This window comes from Sapajus apella, unplaced genomic scaffold (genome assembly GCF_009761245.1).
Source record: "Sapajus apella isolate SASKATOON/1434 unplaced genomic scaffold, GSC_monkey_1.0 scaffold83, whole genome shotgun sequence".
Lineage (NCBI taxonomy): Eukaryota > Metazoa > Chordata > Mammalia > Primates > Cebidae > Sapajus > Sapajus apella.
The window spans coordinates 4,264,749-4,292,544 of NW_022437023.1; the positions used below are offsets into that span (position 1 = coordinate 4,264,749).

The 27,796-nt window shown below is 44.4% G+C and overlaps 1 protein-coding gene and 1 non-coding gene across 2 annotated transcripts; both read right to left on the minus strand.

The window, feature by feature from the left end:
• Nucleotides 1-5,242: 5,242 nt before the first annotated feature.
• Nucleotides 5,243-25,327, minus strand: PPIL1 (peptidylprolyl isomerase like 1). The gene is made up of 4 exons (XM_032253587.1): nt 24,953-25,327; nt 21,831-21,985; nt 7,006-7,074; nt 5,243-6,447 (listed from the first exon to the last, which is right to left on the minus strand). Exons 1-4 carry the CDS (start codon nt 25,006-25,008, stop codon nt 6,227-6,229), a joined length of 501 nt encoding a protein of 166 aa, XP_032109478.1. The 5' UTR covers nt 25,009-25,327; the 3' UTR covers nt 5,243-6,226.
• On the minus strand, nt 22,510-22,650 carry LOC116533741. The gene has a single exon (XR_004261423.1). It is a non-coding gene; the product is annotated as a U4 spliceosomal RNA (small nuclear RNA).
• Nucleotides 25,328-27,796: the final 2,469 nt, after the last annotated feature.

A 27,796-nucleotide genomic window follows, 5' to 3' on the forward strand; every position in this document is an offset into this window, starting at 1 on the left:
CAGCCCTGCCAAGGCTCAGCCAGCGGATGCGGCGCCTCCATCTATGAAATGGACTCGTCCATGAGATGGGCACTGTGATGCCCTGTCCGCAGCTCTTCAGAGTGGATTCGTGGAATAATATGAGAAAGTACCTGGCACCTCGTGAGTTCCCCAAGCACAAATTCCCTCCCTTCTCTTATTTGATCTTAAACAGATCACAAATGCTTTCAAAAGGGGAAGCACAAAGGGAACATTTCCTTCAGGGCTAAATGTTGCCCCTAAAATAATGAACTTTGGACTCCCTTCCCTTTGAAGGCCTTTCTTACACAGTGAATGTGAAATTCCCACTTGCCCCTGTCAATGTAATGAGGAAGTAGAATATGACTTCCCTCTCCTCCCCACTATTTCTGCTGCACAACAGCTTCCTTTGCAGGTATGCAGGGCAGAAGCTCTTAATGGGGCCGTGGCCAGATCCTCACAAAGAGGAAAGTGATTTCTATGAGATTAGCTGAGTGGTGAGGCTAGTACAGTTATGATCCAATAAACATCCTGATGAGGGTCATTTGTGTGCCCTCCCTCCTGCTGCGCCTCCACAGGCCTGGCACAGGCTCTGCTTGGAAGGAGCTTGGAGACAGCTGAGGCTAGGGCCAGCCAGCCAGCTCGGCCTGGGGACACTCTAGGATAGAGAAGTCAGTTGGACACCCCCCGCCTGTAAGGCAGGAGATTTAGGTTCTAACCTCTGCCCTGCCACCAGATTATTCTTTTCCTGCACCTCATCTTCCTCCTTTGTATGTCAAAGGTGGAGATCACAGGAAAAGAGGTGAACTTGGGATTCAAATTCCCCATATTCAAGGCCTAGCCCTGCCTTTTACTAACCATGCAAGACCTGGCCCTTTATTCCATTCATTCAGTCTGTACAAGGCTTTGCGCTACTTGCCTTTGGTCTTCAGTTTGCTCATCCAGGAATGGGCATAATAATACCAACGTCGGAGGCTGGTTTTGGAGATTAAGAGAAAAACATTCACAAGCAGCATCCACAGACCATGAAACCCAGAAGGGACAATAACTTTTTGCTTTTCTTTAAGGTTCCTTTTCGTTGACTTTCTCTGACTCTATGAAAATATTTGCTGGTGCTGGGTATACAAGAGGGGCTCCAAAATTACTTGCTGAATGAATTCAGCTGTAAAGCAGAATAGTAAGCAGCCAAGAGGGAAGTGGTCCTTTAGAAGGTACGTTACGGAACCAGGACTGGGTCACAGGGCTTGGCCAACCTTCCCATGCATGGAGGGCTCCTCCATCTAGTCCCGCAGACAAAAAACAGGGCCAGCCAGCCTGTGCCAACGGAGGAGCACTTTCACACCCTCATTCTGTGCCAGGTGGACATCTCAACTGTAGCCTCTCGCAATCTGAGCAGTTGCTGGCTTTCCACAACCAAGAAATAGCAGGCATGTCTTAGTAACTCCTGAAAGCCTCCCGCAGGCTTCTGCCTTTTGCAAAAGCTGCAAGGCTAAACTGTATTCACAGTGGCCTCTAGTGGCAAATTTCCAAAATACCATGCTAAATGGAAGCTTGGCAGCTGGAGGGATCTTCTCAGAATGACCCAGATTCCAAAACTGGGGGCTAGTTCAAATCTTCCCTTAATGAATAAGCACTCCAAGTTCCAGAGGTAAAGTGATTCATCCAAGGTCACACAAAGGCCTCACATCCCTCGGTCCGTAAACCTTGCCCACAACTGGCCATCCGTGGTTTCTGATGAAATTAAGGATTTTGAGTTCGGAAGAACCAGGAACCCAATTTCCAAATTAGGCCAAGCCAACCTTAGCGTGAGACCCTAACAGGTTTTATTCCCTGAGCTTTGCTTCTCTCGTCTGTAAGGGTGTTGCTGGAAGACCCCCTATCTTGGTATTTACCTAAAAAGTAGTAACTCTTCAGGCAGCAGGACTCTGAGACCACAAAGTGCTTCTTTGTAGGCAGTAAACTCCACCGCTTCAGCATGCTTTTCAGTGCTTCCTCCTCCACATGTTGCAAGAATATGGTGCCAAAAGGGGCCCCAGTGACGGCTCTGACTGGCTTGAGAATCTGGGGGTAGCAATCGTTTGTGTGGGGAAAGCTATTTTGACATATTCTGGAGACACATCCAAAAATACATGAGGCTGAGGACTTCGAGAGAGCTTGGTGGAAAGACCTGGCTGTCATACCAGATGAGGCCTGGGTTTGGAGATTTGGGGTACAGCTAATTTCTACAAGAGGATCTCAATCTTTTTCTGATGGAGAACATTTTATTTGATTCATTCAGCAATAACCTCAAAGTACTACACAAGGTGCTGGGAAGCCTCACAGAGGGGAGTAAGACAAGGTCCTTGTTCTTAGAGTTTAGCCCTGTGGGAGGGAGAAGCTGTGAGGCAAGAGGCTGAGACAGGTCAGGCTGTGGATACGTCAAGATGAAGAGGCAGGAGAGGTGTGTGGCTTCAAGGACCACTGGTAATAACAACTAGCATTTGGGGGTGTTTTCTAAATGCTAGCTCCTGTTTTAAATGCCTGTTCTAGCTCATTTAATCATCACAATCGCCCTTCAGGTTAGGCCCATTATCCTCATTTTATAGTGGAAGAAACTAAAACACAGAGAAATTAAGAAATTTAAGTTCATGCTGCTGGTAAATGGTGAAGCTGGGATCTGAACCCACTAGTCAGGTTCCAGAGCTCTTTTCCCTGCATTTCCTGTCATGTCTACTGACCACACAATCTTACCCGCCCTGGTGTTCGCATGTTCACACAGGGGATCTCAGTGCCACATACCAGGGTCTGAAGTCCACATTGTACTACCGTGGGAACAGAACGCTTTCATAAAGCTCAATCCTAGTAGCCAAAGCCAGCAGCTGTAAAAGCTCATCCTGTGCTTTGAATCTCTTCCCTCTTCCAAGACCACCAGGAAGAGGTGGAGAGCACTGCTTCAGGAGGCAGATTAGCTCATGGTCCTGACTGCCCTTGCTCTTAGGAAAACCCCCTCCCCAGTTTCATGTTGGACAAATGTGACCTCTAGGATCTCACTACTCAAAGGGTGGTGTCTGGACCGGCAGTCACTGTCTCCTGGGAGCTGTGAAAAATGCAGACTCTCTGGCTGAGTGCTGAGTCAGAAGCTGCTTCCTAACAAACAGGCTCCCTCAGTGATTCCTACGTGTGGTCAAGTGTGAGAAGCCCTGGGCTAGGGCCCTTGGGGCCACATACTTTATAGTCTGGGTGCCAAGCTTCTTATCCGTCATCCCAGGAGACCTGTTTGAAAGCCTTTTCTACTGGCTTATCTAGTCCCAACTTTTCTTTTTTTTTTTTTTTTGAGACGGAGTTTCGCTCTTGTTACCCAGGCTAGAGTGCAATGGCGCGATCTCGGCTCACCGCAACCTCCGCCTCTTGGGTTCAGGCAATTCTGCTGTCTCAGCCTCCTGAGTAGCTGGGGCTACAGGCACGCGCCACCGTGCCCAGCTAATTTTTTGTATTTTTTTAGTAGAGACGGGGTTTCACCATGTTGACCAGGATGGTCTCGATCTCTTGACCTCGTGATCCACCCGCCTCGGCCTCCCAAAGTGCTGGGATTACAGGCTCAACTTTAAGCCTTCTCCAAACGTCTAGAATCTCTTTCCTGTTCCACGTGGGAAGCGGCAGAACTTTCTCTCTCCTGTGCCTTGATGAGCACCCCATAGTCCCCTATACCTATCTTCAATAATCCCCATCCAAGTTTTAAACTTACCCTTGCCTTCTGATAAGCCACCCTCACCTTGATCTAAGATGTAACAAAATGAGCTAACCCTAGTACACCCCACTTTTATGAGACTTGTTTCAATGGTACTAATCCTGACAGGATGTGGACACTCATATGACCAAAGAGTTAAGGAGGATTCCTTTTAGACAAGCTCTCCTTACAAGGAAACACACTTCTACAACTGTGACTAATTGGTAGGATGACAAATTGGGAAACAATTCAAGCTTCACTCTTTGAGGTTATATCCTCTGTGAAAGCTGACATATGCCCACGTGACTGCCTTGGCATGTGTCTGGTGTCACTTTCCAAAAACAAGGAACTGTGCCTGTGTGGCTCTCTTCCCAAGACATGCAGAACCGTCTTTGCTTCAGAGTAGCAATGATATGTTTCCACCACCCCTGTGCCCTGGATGAAAGTGGAGATTTTTCAGGATTATGATTCTGGGAGTTTAGTGGACAGGTGCTATTCCTTGCTCTCAGAGGCAGATCCAAGTATCTCCACCCAGTTCAGGCTGAAATAAATATATTTCTATTTTTCCAGAGTGTAGAACTTTACTTTGAATATAAAAACCATCTCTGGGAATTTACGAAGTCATTTATATAGTTTGTTGTTGGGTTTTGCTTTTTCGCTATTGAAAGAAAAGAGAAAGGTAGAGAAAGAGGCTGAAGGTAGGGAAGGCTTGGGGAACAGAGCCTTGTTTGACCATTCCATAAAGTAAATCACCATGTCCAAAATTTACAGAGTATTAAGAAATATTAAAGTTGCAATCCCCTCTTCAAGGAGCTACCAGCTTAAGGAAGCAACCACCACAAGACATACTGCTGCTGGTCCCATAACAATGTGCAGGTGGGCCCTCTGCAAATTCCAGGGATGGTGCAGGTCTCTCAGCACATCCACCTGGTTCGCTTACAGGTAATCCCCCTGACATGGTTTGGCTCTGTGTCCTCACCCAAATCTCATCTCGAATTGTAATCCTCTGTGTCAAGGGAGGGATCTGGTGGGATGTGACTGGATCATGGGGCATTTTCCCTCTGCATGCTGTTCTCACGTTAGTGAGGGAGATCTCACGAGATCTTATGGTTTAAATACGGCGGTTTCCCCTGTGCTCGCTTTCTCTCCTGCCGCCCTGTGAAGAAGGTGGCTGCTTCTCTTTTGCCTTCCACCATTATTGTAAGTTTCCTGAGGTCTCCCTAGCCATGTGGAACTGTAAGTCAATTAAACCTCTCTTGTTTATAAATTACCCAGTCTCAGGTAGTGTCTTTGCAGCAATGTGAAAACGGACTAATACACTCCTTATTCAGAAATGTCAATTCATATCGCTTAACTTCTTTCTCTGGTTCTGCCCTTTTTGAGTTAGAATTGCTCTTCAATAGGGGGAAGTCCACTGGAGATTCATAAGTCTTCAATGCTGTGAAATCTTGAACATATGATCTCTGCAATACTACTTAAATGACTGGGATTAAAATGGCCATTGGAACCTCATACAATATTTAGAATCAGACCACAGCAGCGATTTCAACCATCAATGGCATTTTATTTTGGAAGTGTCCATGTATTACATAGGTATTAACTTCCTTCCTCTCCTACTCCTCCCCACAAAATCCAGAAAGTTATTTTTATACATAAAAAACTGAACATATAAAAATGTTGGACTTAATGTCACTAAAGTCTTAGGTTAAAAGAACTTCAGTGGCCCTTCTCCTTTCTGAGATGACTACTTCTTAAGGAAGGTTCATAGTCTGTCCTTATGCTCACCACAGATTTCTCCTCTTCTCTGAGAAAAAGATGGTCAATGCTTCTGCTTCCTTTTAATAAATTAATGTCTTGATTATTACACATTATTATTCCCCGCTTGACACCTTAGAAACTTGATTGTTGGAAGCGTTTTTCATTTGGCAAAAATTCAATGTGGCTTTGCGTGGGATGTCTAAGTATCAGAAACAGCAGTGTTGATGTTCTTGTTTTGAGGGAAAATATATATAGAGACGCATACATTCCCTAGAAGAACAAATGTAAGAGGCTGAAATAGGGTGTGCACAGAGTTAAGAGGGCTAATCGACACTACTTGGTTTGGAATTCTATGGCTGTCAGCCATCAAGGACTGCAGTGTAGGCCAGAATATAAATCTCCTTAGGAAAAAGTTTGGTTAGGCAAAACCACTGAGAAATGACAGTGTCTGCTACATTTTGTTTGAAGTGTATCAGAGCAGACATGCACAAGATGAGGCATTATGGGTCATCTGAAGTAAGTAGCAACCTATCGATACACAGGGGCATTTGTGCAAATGCTCTGTCAACCTAGGCACTGGGGGAAGAGAAAAGAAGCATCCTATTAAAATGTACTTCCATCTCTAACTCACCCAAGACCCCAGGCTTCCTGAGCTTCATGATTTGCAAAGCCGAAATGAAATTTCGCATTACATGTCATTCTATGTCATCAGGAAGCTTGTCCACTGGGGCCATCACAGAAGATCTGCTCAAGAGGGTAGCAGGTCTACCCAGAAGGGTATGCCTTAATGATCTTCACGTCGTCCACAGGGCGGTCCTGGGAGTTTGTTTCTACCATTCCCACGCGATTCACCATTCCTATGCCCTGGCACACTCGGCCAAAAATGGTGTGTTTGCCGTCGAGCCACTGGGTGGGGGCGAGGGTCACAAAGAACTGGCTGCCATTGGTGTCTGGCCCTGCATTGGCCATTGCGAGAATTCCAGCCCCTGGTGGGAAAAAGGAAGAAATGTAAGAGTATGAATAACCCTACAGGTCCGGTGTAGAGCTGCTGCCCTATTCTAGTGATGAAAAAGCAGGCAGGACTTTGTTCTGGCCTCTGTCCAGACCCAGACAACCCCTTAGGGCAGGCTTTCTGCCCGATACAATGGCCATCGCTGCACTATTATGACGACTTCATCTTCCTTGTCCTTACCTATCCCCAGCCTTGAACCCTGATGTTCCTCGCTAACTGTGGACCATGTTCCTGACTGCCCTCAAAAACCTACCAAGGTTTCCTGTTTCTTTGAGGATACTTTTGATATCCTATGATGTTTAACAAGTAGTTAGAGTCTAGAACACCCCGACCAGCACTCAGAATTGCTCAGAACTTTGTGAGAGGTGCCACTTTCTCTAATCCACCAGGGTACTTTGTGGCGCCACGGCTGAGCAGCTTCCTGGCACCATGCCACGGTGTCAGGCATTCACCTTGAATCATGGCCAAAAGAGTGAGCACTGAGCTTTTAAAATCCCCCTTCCTACCCAGTCCTGCCAAATTATACACTTACCCGTGAATTTCAAGTCTGGATGAAGTTCGTCTTCAAACTGTTTGCCATAGATAGATGCACCACCTCGACCTGCCCGATTAGAAGATGATAAATGAATCAGCCAGCCGCACATTCTGTCTCACAGCAAGAATGATGGCCCAGGGTCAGAGGAGTTCCCAGAGTAGAGGAAAGGAAAAGGCAGTGAAACCACCCCGCTGCTAGGTACACTGCAACTACAGAAGCTAGCACTAATATCATATTCAAATCACTGGTTTCACTCCAATAGCACTTTCCTTTTCAAAAGGATGCTGAGTATTTTTTCCTACACATTAAAATAATCCATGTTCACTATCAAAAAGGTAGAAAACATAGAACATTATCAAAAGAACATTAAAATCTCCTGTAACCTAACCATCTAGAGATAACCACCATTCATAATCTGATGTGTTAAGAGGTTTCTTGATTTTTAACATTTTTATGAGTATTTTTGAGTGCCCTAAGCCCTAACCCTGTGCCCATCACAGACATTGCTAATCAATCAGTATTCTTCCCTGCTGAGCCAGATTTGCCTCTGAATGTTACCAACCCAGAACTCAGGCAGCCATTATTAATTAATCGGAAATAGCCCAAGAGTTGAAACCTATCGGCCACCCTTAACCTAGATGATGGAAAATAAAATTCATTTATGTCAAAGCTATCCAGCTGAAGGAGAAATAAGGACCATGGTACGTGGCAATGCCAAAGAAAGGGACATTACAGTAGGCAGAGTTGAGAGGTGAGGCAGTACATCATAAAGAGAAAACAGGGCCAGGTGTGGTGGCTCTTATGTAAAATCTCAGCACTTTGGGAGGCTAAGGTGGGAGGCCTGCTTGAGGCCAGGAGTTCGAGCTGGGCAACAGAGCAAGACTCTGACTCCACAAAAATTTTCTTTTTTTTTTTTGAGACAAGGTCTTGCTCTGTCACCCAGGCTAGAGTGCAGTGGCACAATAATTGCACACCAGAGCCTCAACCTCCTGGGCTCTAGCAATCTTCCCACCTCAGCCTCCTGAGTAGCTGGGACCATAGACATGTATCACTATGCCTGTTTCTTTGTTTTTTGTTTCTGTAAAGATGGGGTCTCACTATGTTGCCTAGTCTGATCTCAAACTCCTAGCAGCAAGCAGTCCTCCTGCCTTGACCTCCCAAGTGCTGGGATTATAGGTGTGAACCACTGCACCTGGCTCACAAAAAATTTTAAAATTCAGCCAGGTTTGGCAGCACATGCCTGTAGTCCCAGGTCCTTGGGAGGCTGGGGCAGGAGGATTGCTTGAGCCCAGGGGTTTGAGGCTGCAGTGAGCTATGATCACGTCACTGCACTCCAGCCTGGGCAACAAGGCCTTGAGCAAAACTTTGACTCTAAATAAATAAATAAATACAGAGAAAATTAAGAAACATAGGATTGAGAATTATTTGCTAGCAGCATCACCACCAAATGTTATTTATATTATGTCTACAAGAGCATGGTGCTGTGCTGAATACCCTAAGCTCAGGCAGGTTTTGCTCTAACAGCAAAAGGATATAAGTTAGGCCAGGTGTGGTGGCATATTCCAGCACTGTGGGAGGCCAAGGCAGGTGGATCACGAGGTCAGGAGTTCAAGACCAGCCTGGCCAGCATGGTGAAACGCCATCTCTACTAAAAATTAAAAAAAAAAAAAAAAAAAAAAATTAGCCAGGTATGGTGGTGTGTGCCTGTAGTCCCAGCTACTTGGGAGTCAGAGGCAGAATTGCTTGAACATATAGCAGGCAGAGGTTACAGTGAGCCATGATCACGCCATTGCACTCCAGCCTAGGCAACAGAGCAAGACTCCGTCTCAAAAAAACAGAAAAAAAATACGTAAGTTAAACATGGTTTTCTCACAGGAAAATATGTCCTAACAGGAGGCAACTTTCCTAACCAATTCTAATCAATTATGTAGTCAATCATATGCCTTACTGAACTACATTGGTTTCTCCAAGTTGATCAGTCATGACAAAGCAGCCTAGAACAAAGTAAACACTGGATTCATCAATGGGTACTTTGCGTGCCCCGCAGCCCAGTGCAGGGAGCTCACTTCCTTCTACCACCTGCTATAAAAGTAGCATGGTAAAGCACCAAGTCCACCCCCAGGGCCCCTGGGCATGGTTAAGGTGTTTCCATGGTAAAAATCCTTTGCTTTACCTTTTAGTCGGCTTCACCACAGGGAGCCTGTCACAGCCTCCGTTTTCCTTTTCGGAAGAAAACACTGTTCTCATGCAAAGAGGAATGGGGGTGAATCCTAACAGACTAGGGGAACCTCCCACTTGGCCCAGGCTACCTATGCTTCTGGAAAAATACTGAGCCATACCAAACTGTGTAAAACTCATTCCAAAAATTCCAACCTGTCAGGATACTTCCAAACAGCAATTATGTAACTAATACATTCCCTCTGACTTGATCGTCCCTTTGCTTGGTCCTTTGGCAACCAATAGTCAAGGTTCCTGCCTGGGGTTACCAGAGACTAGAGAGAGGGAGAGGGCTGTGGGGCCAAACAGATGCCACACTGAAGCCAGGCCCTGTGTGCAGGACTTCAGTGAGCAAGCTAAGGGTTCAGTTCAGCAGTGCGCTGTCCGTCTGTGGCCTGAGCTTTCAAAGTGTGATCCCTGCCACCTGAAGGCTGCCAGAACAAAACCCTCAGGGCTCTGCCCTCTAGGAATGGAAAACCATCACATAAACATCACCACAAACAAGAAGTGCATTAAAGAATAGGTGAGTCAAGAGTCACAGATGAAGTGGGGATTTTAAACAATCAGAGAAGACAAGAGGCAAGAGCATGGAGACCTCCTTTACTTAATAGGCATAGTTTTCATAATATCTTACTCATACTATGTTATCTTTTCATAACCCAATTCAACTCAGTAGGGTTTGCAACAAAATGTCAGAAAGACAAATAATTCCAATTCAAACATTCCTCTAGGCATGTGGAATAGGCGAGAGGTGGCAGAGGGACAGAGAATGATTGAAGAGTTCTCCAGTGCAGAGCATGCTACACAGATGTCAATTATCAGTTAGAAAGCCAACGATTTAGAAGCTTTGCAGGTTCTGTGCCTGGTCTAGTAAAGACACACCGAAGATAGGCAAAGACCTGTTTTCTAACCTCTGGTTAGAGGTTAGAAAAGAACCTTCAAGATTCTTTTCTGGCCAGGTGCAAGTGGCTCACACCTATAATCCCAACGCTTTGGGAGGCTGAGACGGATGGATTGCTTGAGCCCAGGAGTTGAGACCTGCCTGGACAACATGGTGAAACCCATCTACATGTACAAAACCCATGTACAAAAATTAGGTGCATGCCTGTAGTCCCAGCTACTCAGAAGACCAGAAGGCTAAGGTGGAAGGATCACCCAAGCCTAGGAGGTCGAAGCTACAGTGAGCTATGATTGTGCCATTGCGCTCCCGTCTGTCTCCAAAAACAACAACGAAGAGAGTCTTTTCCTCTTCTGTCCTCTTTTTGGATCATTTATTCAATGTATTTATTTCAGACATGCAAATATACAAAGAATAATATGACCAATGTCTAGGACCACCCCTGCCCCCAAGAAATAAAGTATTGGAAGTCCAGCTAAGACCCCACCACACACTCCACTGCATCTCTCCCCACCACTCATCTCCTAGGAGCTAACCGCTGATTCAAAGAATCACATTTTCCTCTCAGGTAACCACTATTCTAACAAGAATTTGGCATTTCCATGCATTTTCTTTTTTATTACACATATAAGTGTCCCTATAAAAAAAGTATTGCTGTTCTGAATGTTTTTAAGCTTACATAAGCAATATTATACTTCATGCATTCTTCTGCAATTAGCTTTTTGCTCACCATTGTTTGAGAGACTCATCCACTTTGTTCCAGGCAGTTCTCTGCAGTGTTCGCCTCACTGGATGACCATAATGCTCTGTCTTATCTTTTCTGGTGTTGATATTAAGGATCCTTCCAATGTTTTGACTAATCAACCATGTTGTAAAAACTCTTTTTATACTGTCTCCAAAAACCAAGTGCAAGAGCTCTCAGGGGGCCAATACCTCACAGGGGATACGTAGAGTCACAGTTTGAGTATTTCATCATTGCTAGATTTTTCTAAATGGATGAACCAGCATGCACCCCTCCCCACAGCACTCTCTCTCTTACTGCTCTGGGTCCTTTTATCAGTCTGAGACATGTGAGACCTCTTGTGGTGTTTTAAACTGCATTTCTCTGAAGTTTGGCATAATTTCGTGTTTACTGGTTTATTTACTTGTAACGGCCCTCTGTGAACAGCCACACTTCTACTCAGTGGTATGACATTTTGGAATTGATACAGTTGTCCCTTGACACAGGATCCCTGTGACACCAAAATCCCTGCACACTCAAGTCCAGCTGTGGGCCCTGTAAAACCTGTATGACCCTCATGGTTCAAATCCACGTTGGCCAAGGCTCAACTGTACATTACGGATACTAATCCTTTGTTAGTGAGTGCTTTGCAAATAACTTCTCCCATTTAACTTTTTTCACTCTTTTAATGGGATCTTCCAATGCACAGAACCTTTGTAGTTAAAATTTTTTAACTTTCTTCTTTATGATCTGTGTTGTTTCTTTTTACTTTTTTTTTATAGACAGAGTTTCACTCTTGCTGCCCAGGCTGGAATGCAATAGTGTGATCTTGGCTCACCGTGACATCCACTTCCCCGGTCCAAGCGATTCTCCTGCCTCAGCCTCCCAAGTAGCTGGAATTACAGGCATACACCACTATGCCCAGCTAATTTTGTATTTTTAGTAGTGACAGGGTTTCTCCATGTTGGCCAGGCTGGTCTCGAACTCCCTACCTCAGGTGATCCGCCTGCCTTGGCCTCCCAAAGTGCTGGGATTATAGGCGTGAACCCCACACTTGGCCTGTGTGTGTGTTTGTTGTTGCTGTTGTTGTTTTTTGAGATGGAGTCTTGCTCTGCCGCCAAGCTGGGTGCAGTGGCTCAATCTCAGCTCACTTCAACCTCCACCGCCCAGGTTCAAGCGATTCCCCTGCCTCAGCCTCCCGAGTAGCTGGGACTACAGGCACGTGCCATCAATGCCTGGCTAATTTTTTTGTATTTTAATAGAGACAGGGTTTCACCATTTTGTCCAGGATGGTCTTGAACTCCTGACCTCATGATCCGCCCGCCTCAGCCTCCCAAAGTACAGGTGTGAGCCACCGTGCCCAGCCCCTGTGTTGTTTCTTAAAAACAAAACACAAAAAACCCTTTTCTCATCCCTGTGACGTCCCTTTTTCCTCCTCCTTAGTCACTGTGGAAACCTGTCAAGATGATGTTCAAGGCATGGGACATGCAGTGTTTTACATGAAGATGACCACACTTGGTGCTACTTGTCCCCGCCCCTCTGATGTCACAGTTGATGGGGATAATGGATTAATATCCAGCCCCACAGATGTGCAGTGGCCTAAAAGGAGATCCAGCGGGGCACTCAACATCAGAGGGCAACTGACCAATCAAAGTCTCTCTTCTGGCAAGATAGCCTCTAACAGACACTGTCCATCAGTAGTCTCCTGAGCATCCCCAACCTCCTCCTCCACAGCCTGCCTCAACCTCAGAGACAAAAAAAGGCAGGTGCTGACAAATCCATTTTGCAGACAGGCATGGCCAGATGACCCAGTTCTGACTTACAGATATAAACAGAAGTCGCTGAGTCAAACTTCTGAGAAAGCTACAGCTTTCTTGATAAAAAGGGACAAACACACTCTTTTGTCTTTCGTCTACAGCTCTTTCCTTATCTTCCTTCTTTGAAAGTAGGGTGATGCCAGAGCAGCAGCCATCTTGCAACCATAAGACTAACAAGTTCAAGACCAAAGGCACATGACAAATGGTGAAGTGGAAAGATACAGCAAGCCTGGATCACTGACAACTCTCCAGGGCAGGTGAAGAGATGACAGTAATTGCTCACTTCCAGATGTTCTATTGTATAAGAAAAAACAGCACCTGGAATTAGGTTTTCTGTTACTTATAGCCAAAAGCACTGCTACCTGACACAATCACTGTTAATATACCAGATGGGAACAACGCCACAGTTCTCTAAGGGGCTTTGTGGTTCTAAAGACACAGTCTTCTCTTTCTCACTTGCCTTTGGAGTCAGAAAGATCTGGATTCTAGTTCTGACTCCACCAGTTACTGTTTAACCTTAACTGAGACACTTTCTCTCCAAGCCTCAGTTCCCCTGTCTGCAAAATGGGAGTAGCAGTAATACGTGTGTCTCACAGGCTTGTTCTAAGAATTAAATGAGACAGCATATGGAAGCCATCTAATGTGTAACACGACTATCCTGCCACCACATACCCAATCCTGTTCACTTTTAAAGAACTGAGCAACTATAACCTCCCACTCTAATGGATCAATTTTTCTCTTTGTAATGGATTATTCCTATAGGCATTTAAACATGTTATTGATATTTCCTATTTTAAAAAACAAAACTCTATTTCCAAGTATCCTATTTCTCTACAACCCTTCACAGAAAAACTCCTGGAAAAAGCTGTCAACACTCAGTGTCTCCGCTTCTCCCCATTCCCGCTTGAACATGCTCCGTTCAGACTTTTGCCGCGCACTGCTCCGCTAAAACCGCTCTTGTCAAGGTTGCCAGTGACCTCCATGTGGCTACACCTAGTGGTCAATCCTCAGCACTCACTTTACTCAATCCACACTCGATGTCACTCTTCTGCTTGAGCTAGTGGCTTCCTTTGGTTTCCACGGCTCCAGTCTCCAGGTGTTCCTCACTGCTCACTGGCAGCTGCTCCTCCTCCATCCCTCTGCTTTCACAGGTGTCACTCAGGCCTGCACTGCTGTGTGAAGACCTTCCCTTCCAACCCTGGCTCCCTGCCCCTTTATCGTTCACAGGTGTTAGCCCGATAAATCTCTGTCTTGGTGTCTGCTTCCCAGAGGACCAGAACTAACACGGCTGCTATCACCCTAGTTCAAATGACAACCATCTCCAGCTTGAATAGGAATAAAAGTTTCCCACTGGTCTCCTTGCTTCCAGCCTTGCCTCCCTCTTTCCCCACCCTCCATTCTTCTCATGGTGGCCAGAGGGATCCTTTTCAAACAAGCCTGATCACAGCACTCCCCTGCTTGAAACCCGCCATCAACACTGCGTCACTCTTAGAATAAAATCCGCAATCCTCAACAGGGCTTACAAGACTCTCCATGATCAGGTGCTGTTACTCTCAGAGCCATCTCCTGCCATTCTCTCAGGTGTTCCAGCTACGCGGCCCCTGTGCCGTTTCCTGCCAGGCACACTCCGGTCTAAGGCCTCGGACTGCTATTCTCTTTGGAGTGCCCTTGCTCCCGACAGTCTCGTGGCTCACTACTTCATTTTATTCAGAGCTCTGTGCAAATGCCACCTTGTCAGAGAGGTTTCCCTAATCACACTCTCCAAACCAGCACCTCCCTCTCTTCTAGCCTAGTCGTTCTCCATGGGAAGTGATTTTGACCCCTGGCGACAGTGGGCAATGCCTGGAAACAATTTTGGTTGTCACACTGAGTGGTTCTATCAGTACCAAGTAGGTAGAAGCCGGCATGCAGCTAACCTACCTTCAATGCACAGGATAGCCCCCACAACAAAGAATCATCCAGCCCTAAATGTCACCATTGCCTGGGTTGAGAAACCCTGCTCCATCCCAGCAGTACATTCCTTTTCCCATATCATCTGCCATCCCTGATAGCATATTATGTACTTTTTCATTCTCCATCTCTCACCAGACCGAGAGGGCCACAAGGACTTTCTTATTTACTCTTGTATCCCCAGCTTTTAGAACAGTGCCTGGTCTACAGAAGGAGTCTAATAGATATTTGTTAAATGAATTAACAATCAAAATAAATAACAGTCACATTCGTTTGTGCTCCCACTTTGTGTCAAACCCATGCTAACCACTTTACCAACATCAGCTCATGTACTACCCACTACCAGCCTAGGAGGTGCATGTAACCACACTCCCGACAGGTGAGCCGGCTCAGCAAGGTACTGCAACTTACTTTAGTAAGTGTTCATGGGAAGCAAGAGGCAAGCCCAAGCTCAGCCCTGCACCACACTGTCTTGCCACAGTCCACAGCTGCACGAAATCTCCTCAGATCTGTGAACTCCTCTGTCTAGGAGTCTCCATTAACTTGCCCCAAACTGCTCCTTACTGTTCCCTAAACACGCAGTTCAGAGATCTGTAAATTTTACAGGGGCCAAAGAGTCACATTTGATGCATTTGTTCTGGGCATAGAGAGGTGGCTGGGTGATGTCACAAGAGCCAGTCCAGTGTGGAAAATGTGACACCTGGGGTGGTGGGGTCCCTCCATGCCTCGGTCACTCCTGCCCTGTACTCACTCTTCTTCCTAAATCCAAAATGCCCTTCCCTCTACTTTCCAAGGGTTAACAGTCTACATTTCTCTCAAGGCCCACCTCACATATTCCTCCTTACCACCCTAATCTCATTCCATTGTTCTTTTTCCCTTATTATGAATTACTCCAACCTATATTATATAATCCACACCATACTAACATGCATTTGCATATTTATATTATACTGTTCTAATTGTTTCTTACAATGAATAGTTTCTTTCCTGGCAGGGCAGGGAACTGCAAGGAAAAAGAAAATGCCTTGGTTTTTAATGCGTAAGTGCTTCTCACAGGCCTCAGAATAGCACAGGATACCCAGCAGACTCTTGGCAAATACTCATCAAATGAATAAAATTAACAGAGCTTGCTGTTCAACACGTTAAATTTCAGGTGTTCCTGGGGCTACCAGGAGGAAAGATGAAATCAAAGTGAGAGTGACGCACAGGATAATCAGCATATAATTAATCACAGCAATCACAGCAGCTGGTGAGCACTGTGAGGCCGAGTGAGAGCAAGAAGAGCTAAATGAAGAACTTGACAGGATGTTATGTCTTACAGAGAGGAGAGAAAGAGATTAGTAGAAACAGATAAAAGACACTCAGAGGGCGAAGGAAAGAGCCTCTATAGTTATTATAGCATGGGAAAGCTGAAGGTAGGAAAATGGTTTAAAATGAAATGAAGCAGGAAGTCAAAGGGTATCTGAACTGAAAAATTATCTGGCAAATATGTATTATGAGAAAGCATGTGGAAAGAATGGTTCCACAGTGGTCAGACTGAGGCACAGCTGTGAACGGAAGTGGTACATCAACTTGCTGAAGAGCCCAGGATGTCACTTGCTGCCCAACTGAGATGTTAGCAAAAAATATGTCACCTAATCAGCTAGAAAATATGAACTAGTGACCCAGGAGGGCCTAACTCCTGTTTGCCTTCCACCACAGACCTACCAGCGGGCTGATCAATCATTCATTATACTTGAGGCTGGATGCAGTTATTTGAAAATCTTTTGAGTGATTCAATTTCATTAACATTACACCATGGAAATGTGACATTATGAAGGATCGTGAACCAACTACAGAAATATAGAAAAGCTCCGGCATGAGCAACTCACACCTGAGTCACTTCCAATTCTTGTACCCTAATCATGGACTCTCAGTTCACTGGTATTAAGAATTAAAATTTCATAACAACATGAGGGGGAGAGAGGAACAAAACAGGAAAGAGGTACATCGAAGTATCGATGGAACCCTTTCAGACAAAGTAGAATGAAGCAGGACTAGACGCTGCCTCCCTGTTGTGCCAAACCCCTATTGACCCCAATGGGGATGGCACTAGATTCGAGAGGCCGAAGAGATCTAGAGCCAGCAGATGAGACATGGGATTTTATTGGGGACTTACATACAGGGAAGAGATTCCAGTGATGGTGCGCTGGACAGGAGAACCACCATCGCTTGCAAAAACATGCAGTTTATACAGCATTTCCACTTAGCACCTTGTCCCTAACAATCTTCACCTGGTGATCTTCATTCAACCCAAAACTCAGGACCTTAACCTGTGTGCAGCCCATGTGTCACAGGATGAGCCAGGGACTCAGATCTCCCTTTACAGACAAGGAAGGAACCTCCTGGTTGGGTACTTCTGGGTTCCCTAGCTTAGAACACACATTCAGATGCATCTGCCCCACAGTAACTGCCCCACAGTTACTGCTCCCAGGTGCATTTACCACATGCTCCCAACACCCAATAAAGTGAACACACAAAAATTAAAAAGCCAAAAGTTCACCAGCATCAACCAAAAAGGAAAAGGGAAACAAACATGCTAAAGTTGTAAAAAGAGCCAAGAGGAAAAAATAGAAAATTCTTCTGCCTGTATTCCCTGAAAGTATTAACCAGGAAAGACACGTCATACTGAGAATTTTCACAAATACCCTCCAATTCTGAGAAGCCAATAGGGGAGTGAGTGAGCAGCTCTGAAAAAGTCAGGGAAAGCCCTTGAGGGCAGAAGCCTATACATATCACAGGGGCTCGGGAATGGCAGGACAGGCAAGCAGGGCTGGCCACCTTCCAGGGTGCTGGGCCATAATTGGGCACTATCCAGAGCCTAGAGTGGTGACACACAGACACCACTGGCTGGTGGAAGGGGCGCTGGGACAGGGCTTTAATGGAGTCTAGGAAGACAGAACAGAGGCTAGCCCTCCCACAGGTGGCTCCCTCAGCACAAGCTGAGACCCAGTTCTCTCCCACCCCTCTTCAGGCTAGAATAGAATAGAGACAAAGCAACCTAACGTTTGAAATGGGAAAGACAACTAGTTCCAGACAAATGGGGAGAATGACAAGGAGACTCTACTTACACCGTATCTGAGCAAGTAAAAGGTGTGGATAATGTAGGTGCTGACATCAAGCATGGATAAGATGAAAACAAATGGCATGGAAACTAGGCAAGCATACCATAACCAACAGAAGGACAGAATGAAGGAGGGGAGGAAGGAAAAGAAAACCCAGGAACTCAGCCTGGGAGAAAGTGGCTTCTCCATGGCTATTTCAAGCTATGATGATTCAAGAGGGGTAAGAATCTAATATAACAAAAGCTCAAAGACAAGATAATACATCATAGAATAAGATGAAAAGATTGCAGAGCTAAGGAAACAAAATTAGATTCAAACGGCAACAGTAATGAGCTAGTAAATAAACTAGAGCAGGAAAGAACAGAACAGACATGACTGAAAATTGAGTAAGGCATAGAGTATAGGTCTGAGATTATTTTAGTGAATGCAGGGAAAAAAAAATACTATCACACAATCAAAAGAAATGTTATAGATATGAAAGGCAAAGGTGACGAAACAAATAACTAATTTCCTGAAATAGAAAATCCAGTAAGTATAACAGAGATAAGATTCAGAAATAGAAATCAAATAATTATCCCTGAAATGAAGAAAGGAGTAAATTTGGCCTCAGTATTCTCCAAAAGCATATTCAAAAACAGAAGGCAGCCAGGCATGATGGCTCATGCCTGTAATCCCAACACTTTGGGAGGCCGAGGCAGGAGGATGGCTTGAGCCCAGCCTCAGCAACATAGTGAGACCTCAACTCTACGAAAAATTTAAAAACTAGCCAGGCATGGCGGTGAATGCCTGTAGTCCTAGCTACTCAGGAGGCTGAGGTGGGAGAAGTGCTTGAGCCCAGGGAGTCTGGATTGCAGTGAGCCATGATCGTACCACTGTGCTCAAGCCTGGGCCTGGGTGGCAGAGCAAGACTCTGTCTCCAAAAAAATAAACAACAACAAACAACAACAAAAAACCAAACCAGAAGGCAATGGATCCGAATCGTCTAAAAAGATCTCAGAACACTATAACCAGTTATGGTCTCTTTTTTTCTTCCTTCTAAAAATTTTTATTTTATTTTAATTAATTTATTTATTTAGAGATAGGGTCTCACGTTGTTGCTCAGGCTGGAGTGCAGTGGGCACAATCATGGCTCACTGCAGTCTCAACCTCCCAGGTTCAAGGGATCTTCCCACCTCAGACTCCCAAGTAGCTGGAACTATAGACATATGCCACCGTGTGCAGGTAATTTTTTATTTTTTTGTAGAAATGGGGTCTCACTATGTTGCCCAGGCTGGTCTTGAACTCCTGAACTCAAGTGACTCTCCTGCCTCAGCCTCCAAAGTGCTAGGATTACAGGTATGAGCCGCTACGCCTGGCCTAAAAAAATTATTTTTAAAAAAGAATTTATCTCCTACAGTTGTGGAGGCAGAGAAGTCCAAGTCAAGGGACCACATCTGGTGAGAGCCTTCTTGCTCGTGGGGACTCTGAAGTCCCAAGGTGGCACAGTGCGTCACACAGTGAGGGGGCTGAGCATGACAACATGCTATCTCTTTTCAAGTATAAAGGTAACAGGCAGAAATTCTCAAATATGAATGAGCTTAAAAATATAACAAAGTTCTAGCTCTTATAATAAAAAAACCACTGGACAATTGTGACCTTAAGCATTCTGGGAAAAAAAGCGCAAAAACCCACTAGACAAGAAACCCTGCCCTCTAGCACTTGTGAGGATAAGAGCCAAACAAGCTGCGAGCACTAATCCACCAAAACGTAGGACCCGCACTGCAGCTGAACGAACGATGAGCGCAGGACAGATAATAATAAAAATAGCAACAAAAATTAAGGTCAGGGAAAGATAAGAATAGGTAGAAATTTAAGTACTACCTGCCTCATCTTTCACTGCAGGAAGTCAAGTATTCTGTTCTATATATATAAAATTAAATGTAATGCTTTCTATTTTAAAAACAATAGCATATATAATATATCCTATTCTTTTGAAATTGTTTCCATTTATCTTGTTATCCTTTAAATCAGGCATCTGAAAGACATCTAGAAAGATGGGCACCAAAAGTTAACACTGTTCATTTCTGAAAGGTGGGATATCGAGGGATTGGTTAATGATAGTTAGATATCCTTAGGAGCTATGCTTACGAATGATTTCTCCACTTTTCTCTGCTTTCCTATATATTCTGTATTTTGAAATGCATGAAAAACCAAAAAACAAAACAAAACAAAAAACCTGAGTACTTCTGGCCATGGAGGATAAATCATGAGACAATTAACAATGACAAAAATGCCAGACGTGGTAACTCATACCTGTAATCCCAGCACTTTGGGAGGCCAAGTCGGGAGGATTACCTGAGCTTGGGAGTTCAAGACCAGCCGGGCCAACATGGTGAAACTCCAACTCTACTAGAAATACAAAAACTAGCCGGGTGTGGTAGTGCCTGCCTGTAATCCCAGCTACTAGGGAGGCTGAGGCAGGAGAATTCCCTGAACCTGGGAGGTGGAGGTTGCAGTGAGCTGAGATCATACCACTGCACTCCAGCCTGGGCAACAGAGTGAGACTTCATCTTAAAAAAACAAACAAAAATGACAAAAAAGAACAAGACTGAGAAAAGACTCTGTCAGAGAGAACCAAACTTGTTTAATGGCAAACAAGCAGAGATTAGCAGAGAAAAAGCAGACTTGAGAAGCAAGGGTCCTTGAAAATGAGTAAATGTTCCACCAGTTCACTAATAAATCCCATCTAAATGCCAATAACTTCCAAATTAATAACTCCATACCAGGTCTTTCCCTGAACCCCATATTCCTATCCAGCTACTTACACATGAGCACAGTCGGCCCTCCCTACGTGTGGGTTCTAGATTCATGGATTCAGCTAACCGCAGTTGAAAATACCTGTGGAGAAAGCATCTGTACTGAATGTGTACAGAACTATTTTTCTTGTCATTACTCCCCAAACAATACAGTATAACAACTATTTACATAGTGTTTACATCTTGTCCCTCCATCTATTCTCTAAACATCACTTAGAGTGATCCTTTTATTTATTTATTTATTTTAGAGAGAGTCTCGATCTGTTGCCTAGGCTGGAATGCAGTGGCACAATCTTGGCTCACTGCAACCTCCATCTCCTGGGTTCAAGCAATTCTCCTGCCTCAGTCTCTCAAGTACCTGAGATTACAGGTGCCAGCCACCACATCTGGCTAATTTTTGTATTTTAGTAGAGACAGTGTTTCACCATGTTGGTCAGGCTGGTCTTGAACTCCTGACCTCAAATGATCCAACTGCCTCAGCCTCCCAAAGTGCTGGGATTACAGGCGTGAGCCACCAGGCCTGGCCGAAGAGTGATCCTTTTAAAGCATAGATCAGATCGCATCATTCCTTTGCTTGAAACTCTCCAACGGCTCATATCTTGCTCAGAATAAAACCCAGTCTCTACCTTGCCCTACAACGTACCACGTACCTTATGATTTCCAGCACACGCTCCTGCCTCAGGGCCTCTGCGTTTGCTCTTCCCTCCATCCAGAACGTTCTTCCCCCAGTTACAAGGTTCACTTTCTTCCTTCATTCAGATATCTTCTCCAATAATGTGAGAGGAGTTCCCTGACTTTTCTACTAAAATTGCATCCCCACACCCCTTTTGCTGCTTTATTGAGGGCAAGAATTCTGTCTCTTTCTTTATAGGTATCTCCCCAGAGCTTAGAAAAGTATCTGACACAAAGCAGATACTCAATATTTGTTAAATGAATGAATCGATAAAAGATCCCAGGATTTTATTATTCTTAAGATATTATGAAGTCTTTCCTTCTTATTGATCGGACTACTTGCATCACTATAATTCAGACAAATATTATTTGTTTTTAGTGAGCAATATATGCAGTTATGAAAAATTCTACCCAGCCTAGGAGTTAAGGTTGGTTTCTGGCCAATTTCACATATATGTGTTTGATGGAGGCAGGAGTTGTCACCAGAATCAACCAACACAGTCCTTAGTAAGTGGAAAGGAGAGCTCTGGCTGCCTTATCACCTATTTATGACAGAGACTTCAGAAACTAATGTTGGCTGTAGAAAAAAAGACAAAAAGAAAAAAAAAAAGAAAAAGAAAACATAAACTAATGTTGGCTTAACTGTACCTGTCCCTGTTGGGTCACCACCTTGAATCATGAAGTCCTTGATAATTCTGTGGAATTTTGTGCCATTGTAGTAACCTCGGCGAGCCAACTCAGCAAAGTTCTTACAGGTCTTTGGAGCATGCTTCCAGTATAGCTCCAGCACAATAATTCCCATGCTGCAGAAAGAGAGGACAACACAGCTCCAGTAAGGAACAAGGTCAGGGCAGACAGGAATATTATGGGACTGCTCCACGACTCTTGATTTTCAAGCTTGTTAAGTCATGAAATTGTGATAACCACTGGATTTCATGCTCAGCAAAGGAAAACACCACAATGCAAGTAACATAAACACTGATTATCTTTTTCGAGTAAAACATGCAGGTGTTCTGGGTACTTCTTTTCTGCAAAATAACAAGCATGGACAACTCAAAATTCTAATGCCACATACATATACATCACTGATGATCTAAAACAAATATAACCAACCCCTAAACTAGGAAAAAAATTCTTATACTTAATTTTTTTTTTTTTAAAAGGGACATTAAAACATCAGGAGTTCATATTTATTTAGAAGTTTCTGGATGGGAGTAGGGACTGGGTAGATGGGAAATAGAAGATGTTTAATAAATACCTTTTAAAAACTTTCGTATTTTTGATCCATGTAAATATATATATATATATATATATATATTTAATTCAGTCTCCATAAAGACTGTCAAAAATTGCCAATGCTGACTATATTTCAAGTCGTCATGGCAGGGTATTGGGAAAAGTTTTTAATTAGCAATAATCGCGCCTTGGATAAACCTCATTGGCTACAATACTGCCACTGCACAAAGCTGATATATTATCTTTTCAAAAAATTTTAATAGAATAAAAGTTAGTTTATGTTTGTTTGGGAGGGAGTATAACAAACGCAAAACCTGATAACTTTGAATATTTGTACCTACCCAACAGGATGAGTGCTTTTTTCTCCCCAGTACCACTAAAGGATAAGGAAGAGGCAAGAGAAAGGGTAGGTACCTTCCCCTCTACTCCAGCACATGCCTAGACTTTAAGCTCCAATTTTTTTTTTTTTTTGAGAAAGGGTCTCCTCCATCACCCAGGTTACAGTGCAGTAGCACAATCTCAGCTTATCGTTAACCTCCGCTTCCCAGGCTCAAGCCATCCTCTCATCTCAGCCTCCTGAGTAGCTGGGACTACAGGCATGCACCACCAAGCTCAGCTAATTTTTTGTAGACGTGGGGTTTCACCATGTTGCCCAGGCTTGTCTTGAACTCCTGGACTCAAGCAATCCACCTGCCTAGGCCTCCCAAAGTGCTGGATTACAGGTGTGAGCCACAGCACCTGGCCAGTGAGAACTGAGTCAGCTCTGTATAGTCTGGATATCCAGTGCCTTGCACAATGTAAATACTCTATAAGTATATGTGGAATGTGCTAGAAAATAGCTTTCTAACAGCCTTTCTGCCTGCAATTCATCTTTGCAATTCATCACTGCTTACATTCAACACAGATTAACAGTTACTCTGTGTATGCCACTATTTCAGGCACTGTTTCCCTCATGAAGCTTACGTTCTGGTGGGTATTTTTAAAACACTGGAAGTAGCCTTTTGGAAAGACAATCAGGAAATACATATACAATTCTGAAATGGGAATATCTCAGCAATTTCAACCTCCAAGTATCCTCTAGAAAAATTTGCAAAAGTGCCTAAGGATACAATATGTGCAAAGATGTTCATCCCAGTGTTTGTCACTTAAATGTCCCTGAAATAGGAAATGCCTAAAATATCAACTATCCATACTAAGGGCAGCTATCTGAATTACTGAGTGAAAGAAAACCAAATTACAGAAAAAAACATACATAGAGTGTGATCATATGATCCCATTTTTTTGTTAAAAAATGAAAACATAAAAGAGAGGTTTATATGTACATAGAAGAAGCTCTGGACAATCATTCAACAAACTGTTGATAGTGTTTTCAGGGAGGAGGTGGCTTTCACTTCTTACTCTGTATGTCTACATTGCTTGAATTGTAACTTGAAAAAATACCAACAGGGGACTACAGAAATTACAGGATGGAGCCTGAAGATGCAGAATTTTGCCATATAAGAAGGTGGGAAAGATGGCCAGAGAGCATGAACAGCATGAGCAAATATAGAGAGAACTGACAGAACTCTGCTTTGCTTGAAAGCAGCAATGGGCAAGAACAGAAAGACAGTCCCAGAGACCTTGGCTGGTCTCTGGCTGTTGAGAGGGTAATGGCAGGTAGACAAGAGCCAGATGAAAAAAATAACCTTGAATGTCAGATTAGTAAATTTTTACTTCATACTGTTATAGAAGCAAGATGTTATTAAAGGTTTTGGGGCAGGATCCTTTCCTTGTCCTACTTTGTAAAGATCACTTTGAGCTTTTTCCAAAGAGGCAATGGAATGAATAGAGCTAAAGAACCCAGCAAAGTGAGACGGGCACACCAGGCTCCAAGGGAGGTTCTTCCACTTACTAGCTGTGTGGCTTTGGTCAAGGCTTTAATCTGTAAATTCTGGCGTTTCCTCCTGCTAATATTAAAAGGGAGAAAGTGAAATAATACCTTCATGATTTAAGTTGCTAGGATTAAACTAAACGAGATTACATACACCAGAGGCATGGCACTAGCAGGTTGGTTACCACATCACTCTTTGATAGTGTGAAAAATGTTCTTCTTCCTGTTTTTTCCTGTAATTTGTTTTTACAACTGTTCTACTTATCACGCAATGTTTACATATCTGTCTCTTTCATTATACCATAAGCTCCTAAAGGTAGGGCTGTGTGTGTTTTATCTACCTCTGTATCCTCGAATTCATATCTTATGTGCCTGGCTTGTGGACCCATTACACGCTTGTTGAATGAATGAATGAATGAGCGGTCTGAAGGAAGGAGGACAACCAGGCAGCTGTCGCTGAGGCCTCAGCACGAGTCGGAGCAGAGCTTGGACGCGGGCGATGGCGGTCCCCTCTCAGTCCTCAGGAGGCCGCCTCGGCCGCTGCTCCACGCCCCTTTCCACGTGGAGGCCGGCCACCCGGAGGAACGCGCCAGGAACGGAGACCCACGGCGAGGGCCGGGCTCCGCGTCTCGTCTTCCAGTCCCAGAAGCCCGAACCCCCTCACCTGGTCTCCAAGTAAACGTTGGGTGGCTGCCAGGAGTCTGGGGGAATTGCAGCCATAGCGAAACCGGCGGAATGCTTCTCTAGCAATTGCTACTTCCGGCGTCGATTAGCGGGAGACCCGCCGCTGTTGCACACTTCCGGTCGCCGCCGTTCAACCCTTTCGATACCAGGATTTGGGTGGCCAGGACAAGAAAGAGGACGGTCCTGTCTTCAAATGCCGGGAGGCTGGGGTGCGAGACGTGAAGAAGCTGGACGCAAGAACACAGGAAAAATGCAAACTTCATTCTTGGTGGTCTCCAAGTGGCGATACCGCGCCACTCTCTGGGCGATATGATTGGTTCGTTTGGGCATGGAAGGCGGGAACAATCAGAAAAGCTGCACTCCGGTTGGAGTTCTGTCCTAACATTGAATTCGAAGAATTTCTTAGTCTCACAGTTGGGCGGGGACGGGGGACGGGAAGGGGAGGAAGAGAATGAAAGGGCATAGTTTAGAGATGCTAGTAAATAATTTTTGTAAGGCACTGTACGATGTACATAGTGCTTGCACTTTCTTATTTCCACAAAACGATTCTGTAAGTAGATAGTACTATTCCCGTTTTAAAGATATGAAAACTGAGACTCGGCAGTTAAATACTGGCTTTTCCATGGTCACCAAGCAAACCTGAACCTGCAGAATCCGAAGATAAGGAGTCTGAGGAGAAAAGAAAGGGAAGGGGCAGGAAGAAAATGGGAGATAAGGAAAAGGGGAGACAGGAGAAAGCAGGTCAAAGGGATGAGAGCAAGAACAGGGCTTAACATGATTGCCTGGGATAGATGGTACCTGAAAGTTGTTAAGAGGGTTTGTGCAGGGCCCAAGGAAGACAAGCAAATTAGAGGAGCTATGAGGTTTGGAGGGAGGACAAGAATGAAATAGAGCAACCAAACTTATGCTGTAAATGCTTTGCACACCACTTAATGATGGTTGTTTACCATGAGCCAGGCAGAAAACTAAGCACTTTATTGCGTATTTTCACGCTTAATCTTAAAAACAACAAGCTAGATATTACCATTCCCATTTTACTTTGTGGAAGCTGAGCCTTACAGATTAAGTGACTTGCTTAAAGTACCACAGCTGGTGAACTTGTGCTCTCAAGGACAGTTCAACTGTCCTTAATTGTCAACAAGGAATAATGATGTACGAGGTTGTAAAGATAAACTAGACAGCTCCTTGAGAGAGGAGCTGGGCCTCCTTCGTCTTTGTGCTGAGCTAGTGCTCAGTTTTTGTTGAATGAATAATGAACGGAACACTACATTTTAAACTGACAAATGCTGCCGGGCGCGGTGGCTCAAGCCTGTAATCCCAGCACTTTGGGAGGCCGAGGCGGGTGGATCACGAGGTCAAGAGATCGAGACCATCCTGGTCAACATGGTGAAACCCCGTCTCTACTAAAAATACAAAAACATTAGCTGGGCATGGTGGTGCGTGCCTGTAATCCCAGCTACTCAGGAGGCTGAGGCAGGAGAATTGCCTGAACCCAGGAGGCGGAGGTTGCGGTGAGCCGAGATCGCGCCATTGCACTCCAGCCTGGGTAACATGAGCAAAACTCCGTCTCAAAAAAAACAAACAAACAAAAAAAAATAAAAATAAAAATAAACTGACAAATGCTAACGTAAAGTATACTTTTTATACCTCCTGCAGTCTGAAGTTCATGTCCACCTTGTGGCCCTTGAGCTAGAAGGAAAAGTCTTAATCCTTGGTCTGTTTAGTCTTTTGTTATTTGAGTTGCCTTTCTCTGGACTTTGTGCAGTTCCTTACTGTATATCTTGGGAGGCATGTGCCACTCTCCAACTCCAATGTCTGAATATTGAAAAGCCACCCCCAAGGTCACTTTCTTTCTGAATCTTTTACCGCAGCTCCTATCAGTCGCTTGGCACTGAGGAGACAGAAATGAATCTCACACACACAGTGCCCTGCCCTAAAGAAACTCACATTCTAGCACAGATGGACAGCTAAATACGTAGCTATAGGATTGTAGAATGAGGACTGTAATAAGAAGCACACAGTAGGTTGGGCACAGTGGCTCACACCTGTAATCCCAGCACTTTGGGAGGCTGAGGCAGGCGGATTACCTGAGGTCAGGAGTTCAACACCATCCTGACCAACATGGTGAAACCCCATCTCTATTAAAAATCCAAAATTAGCTGGACATGGTGGTGCATGCCTGTCATCCCAGCTACTTGGGAGGCTGAGGCAGGAGAATTGCTTGAACCTGGGAGGCAGAGGTTGCAGTGAGCAGAGATCACCATTGCGATCACCCTGGACAAGAGCAAAACTCCGCCTCAAAAAAAAAAAAAAAAGAGAGAAGAAGAAGCACACAGTATTTCCTGAACTCTGAGCTCTGGTTACTCCAGAGTAGGTTTGGATAGTCAGAAATTTTCCATGGAGTGATAGCCTGGGGAGATCCAGAAAATAAATTGGAGTTAGCCAGAAGCCATGAGGGGTCAAATCAAATAAAGAAATAAAATGTCTCCAACTCCTCAGAAGCCCCCTACCAATCATTATCCATCTGTCCTCCCCAAGGATAAACCACTTTCTGCATTCTAATATCACAGACTGGTTTTCCCTGCTTTTGAATTTTATATAAACGGAGTTATAAAGTATGTATTTTTTTGTTCCTGGCTTCCTTTCCTTAACAATATGTTTGTGAGATGTATTCATGTTGTATGTAGTGGGCATTTTTCATTTTTCCTTGCTGTGTAGTATTCTGTTGCACAAACGTACCACAATGTATAATGGTGCTGCTATGAATATTTGTATATGTATCTTAGTGCACTTGTGCATGAATTTTTGTGAGTATGTATCTAGA

What these genes read in the sequence shown, in the direction of transcription:
- PPIL1 (XM_032253587.1), bottom strand. Translation starts at nt 25,008, where the DNA reads ATGGCTGCAATTCCCCCAGACTCCTGGCAGCCACCCAACGTTTACTTG. An exon ending in AACGTTTACTTGGAGACCAG is followed by an intron (nt 21,986 to 24,952) that starts GTGAGGGGGTTC and finishes CTCTTTCTGCAG; the next exon opens with CATGGGAATTATTGTGCTGG. An exon ending in TGGTGACCCAACAGGGACAG is followed by an intron (nt 7,075 to 21,830) that starts GTACAGTTAAGC and finishes CTAATCGGGCAG; the next exon opens with GTCGAGGTGGTGCATCTATC.